The sequence below is a fragment of the Octopus bimaculoides genome, chromosome 20, assembly GCF_046866305.1.
Source record: "Octopus bimaculoides isolate indiv1 chromosome 20, ASM4686630v1, whole genome shotgun sequence".
NCBI classification, from domain to species: Eukaryota; Metazoa; Mollusca; class Cephalopoda; order Octopoda; family Octopodidae; genus Octopus; species Octopus bimaculoides.
Genome location: NC_142947.1, coordinates 46275336 through 46290387, shown reverse-complemented (window position 1 = coordinate 46290387; position 15052 = coordinate 46275336). Strand labels below are relative to the sequence as shown.

The 15052-nt window shown below is 36.7% G+C and overlaps 1 protein-coding gene across 1 annotated transcript in view; it reads right to left on the bottom strand.

Annotated features, from left to right (window-relative positions):
- Positions 1-4541: 4541 nt before the first annotated feature.
- LOC106870143 (uncharacterized) overlaps positions 4542-15052 on the bottom strand; it is a 72208-nt gene continuing 61697 nt past the window's right edge. Inside the window, exons 2-6 of the mRNA XM_089338536.1 lie at positions 14298-14505; positions 10684-10874; positions 9922-10092; positions 5502-5586; positions 4542-4937 (exon numbers count right to left, since the gene is read on the bottom strand). Of these exons, the coding sequence (XP_089194662.1) occupies positions 4733-4937; positions 5502-5586; positions 9922-10092; positions 10684-10874; positions 14298-14505 (860 nt within the window). The 3' untranslated portion in view covers positions 4542-4732. The remainder of the gene's footprint in view (positions 4938-5501; positions 5587-9921; positions 10093-10683; positions 10875-14297; positions 14506-15052) is intronic.

Here is a 15052-nt window from a genome sequence, read left to right as displayed (position 1 = left end):
ATATTCATTCGTATATTCACTAAACATTGTTTTATTCTGGAAAATCTACATATTTTGTTAAGACTTAGCAAAAATATATTTTTAACAAAAATATCATTTCTTTTTTTAGAGAGATTGCTTGTTTTGGAGATTATTTTGTTTACTTTTTTAAACTCTTCTATTACTCACCTCTAGAGAATTGTATCTACTTTTTTTTCCTTTTTGTTCACCACCTTATCTTATAATTTCTTTTCCATTCCATTTTCTGATGAAGGACTGACATCCGAAACGTGTAGACTCTTTTCCTCAAACTTGTTTTATCTTTTCTTGCTCATTACATCACATATTTTTAGCCGTTAAGCGTTCCTGTTCTGTCTCTCTCTTTCTACTGATTTCTAATTAACTAATACATAGATAATTAACGAGCATTATATTAATTAACGAGAGTTCAATTAATAAACAAGTACGAATCATCAGATAATGTGTTGTTTATTTTTCTGTTACAAACTTCAATTTTCTTCTGGCAAATAGAATACATTACGTGATAATAATAATAATAATAATAATAATAATAATAATAATAATAATAATAATAATAATAATAATAATAATAATAATCATTTCTACTATTGGCACAAATTTGGTGGGGAGGGGTTAGTTTAATAGATTGACATCAGTCTTAGCTGGTACATTTTTATCGATAATAATAATAATAATAATAATAATAATAATAATAATAACAATAATAATAACAATAATAAGCATGGTAATATGCATAAAAATCTTCTTAAGAGGCTTGAAGTTTTGTAAATTATATTTTGGCAAACATGATTATTTATATTCAATATTTCTTTAAAAACACCTTACAATTCTTGGATTGCCTACCAAAAAATTTATTATGATTCATTATATGTGCATGTATTTAACAATATAATAATAATAATAATAATAATAATAATAATAATAATAATAATAATAATAATCATAATAATAATAATAATAATAATAATAATAATGTAATATTATTTAGCAATATTGAAAATTCGTTGGCAATTTTGTGTGATTATTTCCGTTTTAAATTGTAATTTTTTTCTCATACCGTTATGTGATCAACAATGGATCTGTTACTTGTCCCAGGGTTTATTAAGTGTATTGATATCCAATTCAGTTGAGTATCAAATATAAGAAATATAATATAACCACTAGAATAAAACATGAATGTATAAATGTGTATGCATTTGCCCTATTAAGATCCAGTATTGTGAATTAACAGTATTATATATATATATTTTTTATAAATATATCAAATATGCATGTACATACATAAATGCATTCGTTTTCATGCATATATAGGCACATCCATATATATACACACATGCACATACAATCTTATGTAAGTGTATATAGTGGGGATTACATATATATATATATATATATATATATATATATATATATATATATATACACACACACATTGCGCGTAGGAAGGTTTCATGCGAGCTGATTCAACCTGTTATTAAATAAACACACACGCACAATATATGTGTGTGTGTGTGTGTCTATGTATGTATATATATATATATATATATATATATATATATATATATATATATATATATATATATATATATATATATATATATACATATATATATATATATATACACATATAAATGCATACTCATATATATATACATATATATATATATATATATATATATATATATATATATATACATATACATATATACGTATATATATATATATATATATATATATATATATATATATATATATATATATATATATATATATATATATATATATACATATATACATATATATATATATATATATATATATATATATATATATATATATATATATATATATATATATATATATATATATATATACACACACATATTCACATATATACATGTGTTACACATACGTATGCATATACATTCACATACACACAGACACACCTGTTCAATAGAGTGGGTGTTTTATTTGTTTACTCCTATCCGACCATTTCCTCAATGTTGGTGCTTTGCTATAAACTGACATCAACTGAGAAACAGGAAGAGAAAGATTAGTTGAAAAGATTAACATCAACTCCTCCGTTTATACTTTCTCGCAACTAAGGCAGAGCTTTTGTTGCACAGTAAGCGTTTCCTTATGTATGTCTGTGAGTGTGCGTGTGTAGGCGTGGCTGTGTGGTAAGAAGATTGCTTCCCAAGCACATGGTTCCGGGTTCAGTCCTACTGCGTGGCACCTTGGGCACTGTTTTCTACTATAGCATCGGACCAACCAAAGCCTTGTGCGTAGATTTAGGCGGCGAGCTGGCAGAATCGCTTGCACGCCGGCCGGAATGCTTAGCGGTAATTCGGCTGCCGCTACGTTCTGAGTTCAAATTCCGCCGAGGTCGGCTTTACCTTTCATCCTTTCGGAGTCGATTAAATAAGTACCAGTTAAGCACGGGGTCGATGTAATCGACTTAATCGCTTTGTTTGTCCTTTTTTGTCCCCTCTATGTTTAGCCTCCTGTGGGCAATAAAGAAATATTTATAAGTGTGTGTGTGTGTGTGTGTGCATGTGTGCTCGTGTGTATTTATGTGTGTGTATCTGTGTTTGTCTCCCCTCCATCACTTGACAACCGATGCTGGTATGTTTATGTCCCCATAATTTAGTGGTTCGGCAACACAGACCGATAGAATAAGTACTAGGCTTACAAAGAATAAGTCCTGGGGCCGAATTCTTCGACTAAAACCCTTTAAGGTGGTGCTCCAGCATGACCGAGTGGTGCTCCAGCATGACCGAGTCAATGACTGAAACAAGTAAAAGAATATGTATATATGTGTGTATGTGTATGTATGTATTTATTTATTCAAATAAGCAATAGAAGCTACTCTAGATTAAAATTTCATCTATATGACATACTTAATGTATGTGCATCGTTGAAAGATCAGAAACTCACTCTCGCAGTTGTTTTCGGGACGATTTCGTTTCGTCTAGCCCTTATGTATAGTGTGTTTTTAACAAAATACGTCCATAGCAAGATCTTTTCCCAGATGACCAGAGCAGTCTCCGACTTTCAACATTATGCATACGATATATTTATAAAAGCATGTGTATATATATATATATATATATATATATATATATATATAGCTTTCCATATCCGAGACTTATGAGGTGAATTTGCCAGTTTGCATAATTTTCTATTTTTTTCTGTGCATATTTTAACATCTGGAAATTTCTTATCTAATGTAGATATCCTTTGTGTCATAGAAACGTTGGCTTCCTAAATAATCCTGTCGTAAAATGGAAATTCCGTACCATAACGCGAAACCTCTTTTCCATTGACTTTTATCTGATATAGAAGTCAACAAGGAAATTGTTTCGCGATACGGAATTTTACATCACGGCACGATTTTTCAGAAACGTAATCCTTACGTAACCTGAGACGCTTTGTATTTTCATCGTATGCCATAAGGAACGAAACCCGATTTGGTTCTAACCACTGACTCGTCTCGTGACCGTTCATAACTCTAAATATACAAATATCCATTTAATTAATAACAGCTTCATTAAATACGCAATTATTGCATGCATTTGTGTGTGTGCATATATATATATATATATACACATACATACATATACAATATACATATATATATATATATATATATATATATATAAATATATATTTATATGCAAATATCTATAAAAGTAATATGTATGTATGTGTGTATGTATGTGTGTATGTGTGTATGTATGTATGTATGTATGTATGTATGTATGTATGTATGTATGAGTGTGTGTGTGTGTACAATTTCTTCTACTTTGTTTTGGTTCCTGTTAATGCTGAATTACAATTAAAAACTAGTCGATCATATTACAAGCGATCGTATTTCTTACGTCTCAATCTGGAATCAATTTTGTAATTTTGATGAGAAATTTTCTTTTTTAATTGCTTATTATTATTTTATTCTTAATTTTTTTTTTTTTTTAAGTCTGAAATATAATTTTGTCATGTTTCTCCCTGAGTCATTTTTTTTTTTTCTTTTTCAAAAATTGGATCATGCATATATTCCATGTTAGAGCAAAAAAAAACAATTGTAACTCATTGTAAACACGACAATTTTTTTTAAAAATCAGAAGAGTAAGGAGCACATTATGTCCCTTCTCGTATATTTTACAGTAAAAATTCAAGTTCGAAACACATTTTACTCATCCGTAAACTATGTCCCGGAATTCTGAACTGACTTTTTTTTTCAATTCTATTTTTACATCCGTTTATGAGTTTGTTGGGCTTTTCAAAACTGTATTTTCTGGGGGTTTTATATATATATATATATATATATATATATATATATATATATATATATATATATATATATATATATATATATATATATATATGTATATATATATATATATATATATATATATATATATATATATATATATGTATGTATTTATGTATATGAATGTATATGTCAAACATTGAAGTAAAATATTATTTTAAAAATTAAAAAACTGGAAGACACAAAAAGATTTTTTTTGTAATGTGTGGTTACTCATATATTTTATGTGTGCGTTGTATTTCTCTGTCTTTGCTGTGCATCAGTGTAGACGTGACGTTTCACTGTGTCTTCCAAACTATTAAGGAAGGCAGCGGAGGTGGGGAGGGGGAGGGTCTTTAGTCGGAGTTCATCATCAAACATGCTTTTTGGTTTCTGGTATTCTCAGATTGAGTAAGTGTCAGAATCCTTGTCTTGCAGTTCCAGGAAGGTACTGCAGGTCGATCCTCTCAGAGAGCCCGACTGAAGAAGTGGAGTTCGTGACGTACTCGAGGTGAGAGGACGCTGAATGCCGAAGAAATTACTTTGTTCCTTGCTGCACAATGCTGGCATGATGCTAAAGTTGGTCAGGACCTCAGATGGAACTTTACTGTCGGAAAAAAAAAAAGCAGAGATATAATGGAAACAAACATACGCGGAATATAGATTAGTATATTGTGTGTGTGTGTGTGCGTGTGTGTGTGTGTGTGTGTGTACATTAAACAAGAATATTATTGAGAGTGATTTCGAACTTTCGGCCAGCGAAGCTACAAAAGTACAGAATATTCTACAAAAGTGAAGAGTTAGCAATCAGATTAATGTAAAATCTTTATTATTATAGCTGAACTAAAACAAATAAACCTTAATATATATATATATATATATATATATATATATATATATATATATAAATTCTTACTACAGTCTGACGCTCTATCAACTGAGATATCGCGACACACACACACACATATATATATGCATGCAGATATAGAAACGTTTATCAATTCGTTTTGCAAGATTCCTGATGTGAAATCGTGTGTGGATACAGATATTGTTGTATTTCGGGGTTGCCCATTTGTTTTTGCCAAATAAACACACACACTGTGTATTTCGAACAGGAAAGAAAAGTTACAGACACAAGAAACCAATTACGATACATTTATAAAATTATTACCTGTTTTTCTTCAAACCAAATTTCCATTTTTTTTGCCTGAAGTTGTCGTCCACGTCACCGATTTGATAAGCTGAGGGTTCGTTTTCTGAAGAGAGAAAAAGAAAAGCATTTTTACATTATATCATCATCATCAGCAACTGCAGCCGCAGCAGTAGTGGCCACTTTACCATCTTTGCATGGGTTGGACAAAAATTTCTGAGGTAGATTTTCTATGGCCAGACGCTCTTCCTGTCGACAACCCTACATGTTTCCAATCAAGGTGATACATGCATACAAATATACACATATACATACATATAAATATATGCAGATGTAATTAAGCTTAAACTTCAAAATCACTGTCAACCTTGACTTTGTGTTCATATATGTATATATATATATATATATATATATATATATATATATATATATATATATATATATATATATATATATGTATGTATGTGTGTGTGTGTGTGTGTGTGTGTGTGTGCGCGTGAAGTTACATACGTATGTAGTATGTATAGTGTGCGTTGATATGCGACAAATTGTACGCTTTTGTGTGTGTGTGTATATATATCTATATACATTATGGAGGTTGCGTGTATGTGAGTGTATGTATGTAGATGAAGTGTGACTGAATGCCAATCTCCTGTCATCATTAAACAACCAGATTATAACACTGCTCTGTTTTAATTAAACATTAATTTTACTATTTATTTCGCATTCATTATATTTTCTTTTTCTAGATTTATTTAAAACTGTTTTACTTCTCTTTTAGCAACTCACACACATGCACACGTACACCTATCCACCCACCCCACACACATTCGTTACTTTTAGATTTATTCCTTCACTTTTTGGTTATGTCCACATTATAAAATCCAAACTTGACAAGTAGTATAATCACCATTCCTGTAACTGGAGGCGAAAATGTAACGATTCTTTCAGACGTTTCAGTACATACAGGGCAGAACCATCCGATCTAATAAACCGAATATTGTTGTGAAAGACCAAAACAATAAAGTTTTTTTATTTGATCGACATGAGGGATATTAATACCTCGGCAAAAGAATTTGAAAAGCTCGGGAAATATAAAGATTTGCTCATTGAAACTGATAAAATGTGGCATTTCAAGGCAGTTACAATACCAGGGATTGTATGAGCACTTGGACTGATAAAAAGAAAAAAGGAACTGAAAGTTATTTGAGGATGATCCCCGGCCTTCAACCATGCAAGAAGCGCAAAAGATCGTTTTAACCGGTACCTCACACGCATAGAGAAGAGCACTGACGCTGTGAGAAGGATTACCAGGCATTTATTTTCTTTCTATCTTCTTTTAAATAACTTTATTTGATGTTAAAAATGAAGTCTGGTGTGTTTAGTTTAATGTCCTCTCAATGTATACAGTGAATTTCTTTGCCCTAAGTGTCGGAAAGACACTCGGCAAGAAATGGAAACAAAACTGAAAGAGGAAAAACTCACAATAATAATAATTAGTTTGAGGTGCCGCTTCAGTTACAGTAAGATAAAATAATGATAACTTTTAGCATCAGTTCTGTTTGTTTGCATTCTGTCGTTTATAGAATATATCTCCCCACCACCACACATTGTATTATATGTCCCAGGAAGGTTTTCTATTTCTAAAAGTATATTTCTTTAAAATTTCACAGAAAAAAAAAATAAAATAAAGCAAAAAAGCAAAAATTAAAAACATAACAACAGCAAAGTCAACAAAATGTTAGTCTGAAATCTAGGAAAATATTTTGCTATCATTTAATAGAGACCATAAAAGCAGAGTTAGAGATAGGGAGACGGTAAGGGCCAAGCTAGAGTAGGTCCCTTATCAATTGATCGTTTTGTGGCAGATATCAATAGAAAGTTCTCGCTATTATGGGGGTGGGGGAGTTACAGTCACTTTTACCTCCAATCTTTCCAGTTCACTGCGGACAGGAAACTAGAACCCTCTATTAATCAGGAGAATAAAGAGGCAAACAGAGAAGGGGGGGGGGGGGTGAGGAAGAATGTGAGAGAGAAAAGAGAGAGAGGGGGGAAAGGGAGAAGATAAACAGACAGAGATTGACAGATAGACAGAGACAGACATAGAGGGAGAGAGTAAGTGAAAGCTCTTGATATACAGCGGTTAAGAAACAAACACAAAGACAGACAGACGGACAGATAGAAAGACAGACAGACAGACAGACAGATAGATAGATAGATAGATTGATTGATTGATTGATTGATTGATTGATTGATAAACATTTAGACAGACAGCCAGGTAGATAGATAGGCAGACAGACAGACAAACAAACAAACAGATAGATAGATAGGTAGGTAGAGAGAGAGAGAGAGAGAGAGAGAGAGACTGACAGATAGATAGAGAGAGGTAGAGAGAGAAATAGGCAGTGACAGAGATAGATGGTAAGAGAGAAGGGAAAGATCTTGGCATAGAGCGATTAAGGAAGCGAAAAATTTAGAGAGCGTCAAAGAGATTTTCTTTCAATGTATATCACAGATAACAAGGTAGATCGTGAGAGGCTGACACACAAATATGTCCAGAGCTTACGAAGGCTGTGAAAATGTTTCTAATAACATTTACAGACGCCTCTGTTGTTCTTTACTGGAACGGGAAAATACTTTATAATTATTATGGATAACCTCGCAGTCTTCGCAAAAGAGATTCTTGTAGAATTCTACCTGTACCCTTTACAAATGGAATGATAAATAGCATTCATGTATGTCATATTATTACCACTAGCCTAATTAATTGTTCATCATCATCATCATCATCATCATCATCATCATCCCGGGGTCGGGGGGGGGGGGCTGCACCTGCCTACCTCGGTTGCTATGTCATTGAGGTAGATCTGGCCACCCCTATTAACAAGAACAAAACCCGGATTTAAAACACTGGATGTTGATGATGAGGGTTATATTGCATGTTTGCTTTCAATACACAACCCACTGCAGCTCTGTGCCCCTTGGATATATGCAACATTTTCTTTATATCCTCTATTTCCTTTCTTTGAAACTTTCTTTACACACTCTGTGTAATGTATTCCTAATACCTACATGTGTGAAAAGCGGCGAGTTGGCAGAAACGTTAGCACGCCGGGCGAAATGCTTAGCGGTATTTCGTCTGTCTTTACGTTCTGAGTTCAAATTCCGCCGAGATCGACTTTGTCTTTCGTCCTTTCGGGGTAGATAAATTAAGTACCAGTTACGCACTGGGGTCGATGTAATCGACTTAATCCCTTTGTCTGTCCTTGTTTGTCCCCTCTATGTTTGGCTGCTTGTGGACAATAAAAAAATGAGAAACGTTAGCACGCCGGGCGAAATGCTTAGCGATATTTCGTCTGTCTTTACGTTCTGAGTTCAAATTCCGCTGAGGTCGACTTTGCCTTTCATCCTTTCGGGGTCGATAAATTAAGTACCAGTTGTGTACTGGAGTCGATCTAATCGACTGGACCCCTCCCCCAGAATTTCGGGCTTTGTGCCTAGAGCAGAACAAAATACCTACATGTGTAATCTTCTGTATATTAAATATACGAGTAAACACTTAACGTTTTGGAACATGTTCAAGCTTTTCGTTTTTATAGTGTTCGGCTGTTGTTTACTTTGCTTTTCACGTGTTCGCTCTATCTTCGTGATTTACGTTTGCACTGCTTTCATTCACCTTGTTTCTGTTCGTTTTCCCTTTAATCTTTGCGTTTTCGTTATGTGTATTTTATTTTAAGTGTTCCGTTTCGAAGTCGGATATCTTTTTTCGATTATTCAGAATGTATCTTCTTCAAATAGCATGTCTTTAGGGAAATAACGATCAGAGGTATACTCTTCCCAAATTTTATCCAAAAATATCAGCACAGTTACGTTGTTCTAGAAGTGGTGGCACCATCATCATCATCATCAGTAGCAGTAGCAGCAGCAGCATCACCATCATCGTCGTCGTCGTCATTGTTTTAACGTCTACTTTTCCACGCCTGCATGGATCACACAGAATTCATCGAAATAATTTTTTTCCTTCTTCAGCGGGATGCTCTTCCTTTCACCAACCGTTGCGATGTCTTAACTGACCGAAACTTCGAAGTCACCCTCAACATCGTGCCTGCTTAAGAATAATAATAATGTGTGTGTGAGCGTGTGTGTGTGTGTATGTGTATGTGTATGTGTGTGTGCGTGCGCGCGCGCCTTTGTGTCTATTTACCCCCCACCACCGCTTAAGAACCGGTGTTGATGTGTTTACGTCAAAAATGATTGATGGAATAGGTACCAGGCTTTAAAAAAGTCCTGGAGTCGATTCATTCGACTAAAACTGTTCAAGGTACTGCCCCAGCATGGCCGCAGTCTAATTACTGAGGCAAGTGAAAGATAATAGATACAGAAAGCATTATTATTATTATTATTATTATCATTATTATTCAATAGCAACGACCGCTCATACCTGCAAATATTTGACTTCGTCCGAAATTCTGGTTAGCATCCATCATAATTGGCTGGTGCAGGTCAACTTGACCAACCATTGACGAGGTCATTGGTTGTAATTGGTAGATTAATGTCATGCCGCTAGTGTTAGCCACAAGTGTCCGGGGGAATCCAAGGCTGTCTGTGACTTCTGTAAATAGAAATAATAATAATAATAATAACAACAACAACAACGACAACAGTAATAATCCTTTCTACTAAAGGCACAAAACCTGAAATGTTTGGGGGAAGGGGACTGGTCGATTGCAATGACCCCAGTCTTTCACTAGTACTTAATTCATCGTCCCCGAAAGGATAAAAAACAAAGTCGACCTCGGCGGAATTTGAACTCAGAACGTCGTGCCTTGTCCTAGCTATCATCTGATTACGCTGCACCACCTTGAGAATTTAGTCGAACGAATCGACTCCAGTCCTTGTTTTTATTTTCAAAGACTGGTACCTATTCTATCGGCCTCTTTCGACGTAGAGAAATATTAGCTTTCAAGGAAACAGGTGTGGTTTGATGACAGCAAAGCATCCGCTCCCTAGAAAATTTCCCTCAACGAATTCCATCTGATCCATGCAAGCACGAAAAAGTGGATGTTAAAACGATGACGTCGACAAATACGTCACTGATATTTCTGTAAAAGCCACAAACACGACACATTTTTCCTTAAACAGACAATGTAAATATGGCTAAGACTTTAAACAAGCAAAAACAATGTTGTGATAAGAAACTCACTCTGTACGGCCTTCTTACGGTTTCTGTACTTCATGTAGCGCGGACAGACCCAGCAAAGGACCAACATCACCAACGACAACAGAACAGTTACGCTAATGGTCAATGCTGCTATGTTAGAAATGCCGCAGTCAAAAAAGCAGTTGTTAGCTGGAGAGGCTGGAAGCTTGGTCAGTTCTCTTTGATTTGAAGACCTGAAACGGCAAGAATAATGAATACTTTGTTATGAAAAATCGTAAGATAAACATACCACCGCCACCATTATCACCCATTTTGGGTGATAGTTTCAATGTCGCGTACTCACAGTCAGTCACATGCTCAGACAAGAATTCATCACTTCCGCTAGAGGAATCTGAATAAAATATTCATTGATGCAGCGAATAATTAGGAAGAACGCGTTCTCGCTCGCCGCTGCTCGGACAATTTTTCGTCTCCCTTTGATATTTATCGTGTTTTTAACACAGCACGTCTATAAGTGATACTATCTCGAGACAAGACAATTACTGCCGTCTCCGGCCAATCAACATCATCATCATCATCAGCAGCAGCAGCATCGTTTGAACGTCCATTTTCCGTGCTGGCATGGGTTGGACGGTTTGACTGATGTCTAAAGAGCCAGCGGCTGCACTAGGCTCCAATCTGATCTGGCAAGGTTTCTACAGCTGGATACCCTTCCTAATGCCAACCATTGTTGAAACTATTCGATGAGCTTCCATACAGTTTCACTCCTCCCTTTAATTTTACTCATAAGGCTTGGGTCGATGAAAGATAACGATAAATGACCCTCCCCATGAAGCAACACAATGGCATCGAACTCAGAACGTTGTAATTGCAAAGCAAACGTCTTAGCCATTCGGCCGCGTGGCGTCCCGTTAAACTAATGGACACAAATTCCGATTGATTGACAGTTTCTCAAACAGCTCCAGTGTTTAAGGCTTTAATCCAACATCCACCCCCAGCACACCTCTCCACACCGCACCTAACCCTTACCCTCACCTCACAACACCACACACTTCGTCACATGAATCCAAATTCGTAAAATGTTATCTTTTTAACTCAAAACAAGAATCCGAACTACCACCACCACCACCACCATCATCATCATCAACAACACGCCAGTATTACTGTGAGTAGTCTTACTATAGATATCACCTACGGTACCACCACCACCACCACCACCACCATAAATACTACTGGAAAAACCACCCACCCACCCCCACCACCCGTTGTCCCTCTCAGAAGCACTTAGTATCACCGGAGGAGGTGGCAGGCTGAAGTGTCAGAACACGTCCATCGGTTTAAAGGGATTTTCTTAGACACCCTTCAGCAAAGGAGATGGGTTTAGGGGTGGTGGGGCCAGGGGAGGGGGGCTTTCACGTGAGACTCGAGCATGTTGAACAACTGGGAAACACACACAGAGCTAACAACAGCAACAAATAATAATAATAATAATAATAATAATAATAATAATAATAATCCTCTCTACTATAGGTACAAGGCCTAAAATTTGGGGAGAAGGGACTTATCGATTAGATAGAACCCAGTACGCAACCGGTACTTAATTTATCGACCTAGAAAAGATGAAAGGCAAAGTCGAGCTCGGCGGAATTTGAACTCAGAACCTACAGACAGACGAAATGCCGCAAAGCATTTCGCCCGGTGTGCTAACGTTGAGTGTTTGTTACTGCCGCTGTTTCTATTTTATATTTTTATAACACTGTTAGGGCGTAAGGATATAACAATCACTCTCTCTCTCTCTCTATCTCTCCCTCTGTCTCTCCCTCTCTTTCTCTCTCTCTCTCTATCTCTCCCTCTCTTTCTCTCCCTCTCTCGCTCTGTCTCCAGACACACACGTCGAAACACACACACACACTCACACGCGCATACATTCGTTTACATATTGACTATATGAAGCAACGGTCGTGAAAACGAACGAAATATTTCTAAAGAAGCGGGCACCACGCTGTGAATGCTCCAGAATAACAGACCACGGGGTCGGCATATACGCGCGCGCGCTCGTCTGCTTGTGCGTGTGTTTATGTCCAGTGACGGGAGATATTGCGTTGCTTGGAAACCAGTGTAGGTTGGCGAGAGGAAGGGCATCCAGACGTAGAAAACGTCAGCCTCAACGTATTCCGTCTAAAACAGTCATGGACTATGTGCGGCCCGTCTGATGAACAGCTATGTCTCATGCGGCCCGCTTCACGAAAAAGTTGCCTATGCCTTATCTAAACCATGCAAGCATAGAAAATTTGTCGTTAAATAATGAAATATATACGTGTATGTGTGTGTGAGTGTGAGCGCGTGTACGTGTGTGTGTTTGTGTGTATGTGTGAATGAGCGCACGTGTGCGTGTGTGTGCGTGTAAGTGAGCGCACGCGCGCGCGCGTGTGTGTGTGTGTGTGTGTGCATGCTTATATTATAAATGCCTTTGCTAGCGTATACACGTGCGTTGCTATTTTACTGTTTTAAACAATGACATGAATAAGACTTAAACTTGACAGCGTTCCTGAAGGAGCGACGGACGAGAAGACAATAAATTTGCAGGTCACAAGTTCAATCCGCGCTGCAGGCAATCTTCATGTTTCTTTAACTTTAGATAAACGAACCCTACTCGAGCTGAGAAAACATCATCACTCGCAGATACAGCTGAAGAACTGTGAGCCTAAGTGTTTCTGTGGGCGTACTGTGGTTTCCCCAGCTGTCCAAGAACTCTTTTTCGATTATTCCTGCAGATGTTGCGGTTAGGCATGATCTTAATACCAAAATTGTTTGGAACAGTGCAAGGGGAGTAGGGGGTGAGTGCAGCAAAAGGTTAGTTCTTTGTCTCACGAATAAATCAGAGAATCATAGAATACAGAACATAGCTGTACATTTCTACACAAAACTGTGTGTATATATAATGAACTCTCTCGTCGTTAGACGACGTACGAGGGTTCGGCAAGAACTTACCGGACGACCACACAAATGATTTGTTTATAGTGATCAAATGTGTGTGTAGACATAAGCTCATTCCCTCCATCAGATCGACATTACCTGTACAGGTGCAACAGGGTGCCACATGTCAGATGTCGAAATGATCGCAGAGCAACGTGAAATGAAGTGCTTTGCTCAAGAACACAACGCAACACCCGGTCTGGGAATCGAACCCACGATCTCGCAATCGTGAGTGCAACACCCTAACCACTAAGCCATGCGCCTTACCATTCTAAGATCAAATTCTGCCCAGGTCGATTTTGCCTTTCATCCTTTCAGGATCGATGAAAAAAGTACCAGTTGAGTACTGGGGTCGATACAATCGACTTAACTCCTCCTGCAAAACTGCTGGTCTATGGCCAGAAATTTGAAGTTATTATTATTATTATTATCATTATTACCAAGGCGGTGAGCTGGCAGAATCGTTAGCACACCGGGCAAAACATTTATCGACATTTCGTCCGTCCTTACATTCTGAGTTCAAATTCTGCGTGGTCCGCATTGCTTTTTACCCTTTCGGGATCGATAAATTAAGTACCATTTGCGTACTGGGGTTGATCTAACCGACTAGCCCCTCTCCCAAAATTTCAGGCCTTGTGCCTTTAGTAGAAAGTATTATTATTATTTTATGTGTTACATACTCGGTGTTCGCTGCCGGTTTATCTGAAGGATTGTAAGTGGTTAGTCCGGGAACTGAGCTTTGATCTCCTGGCTTACAGCAATAGCGGTCATTCTCTTCTCCACAGCAGTACACTTGATTGACATTCGTTGACCATATCGGACAGAAGAAACCGTTGTTCCATTGACCATGGACGTCAAAAAATCCATGGCAAAAATCCTCCTTGTTTCCTGTAAAAGACAAATAAATATTTCAGACATTATTCACTGATGCAGAAAAACTTACGCTTCATTAAAGATAATTAACACCAATTAGTAATAATTATAATTAATGTAATTTAAATTGAGATTGACTAAGAAGAGTTTAGCTTTCAGTGTCGTGAAAAGTAGGTGTTTGTGGTGGTGGTAGTGGTAGTGGTGGTAGTGGTGGTGTTTGTAGTGGTGGTGGTGGTGGTGCTGCTGGTGGATCTCCGTCGTTCGACGAAAAATATTCAGTTGTGCGATCTACTGAATCGTTTGCTCCTGAATTAGCGTGTAAGTGGCTGAGTATTCCAGAGGCACGTGTAACATGAATGCAATTTTCAGGCAGACTTTATAAGACATAATGTGCAACAAGGCAGTACCAAGTGAATTACCAGTATAATCCTCTCGGCGGTCTTCTTCACAGTTTCCGTCTACACAATTTTACTCTGATGGTATGAGCTGACCCGAGGATATAGATGCTATGCAGTGGAATCGAATCCGGGACCTTCTAGTTATGAACCAAACTTCTTTAGCA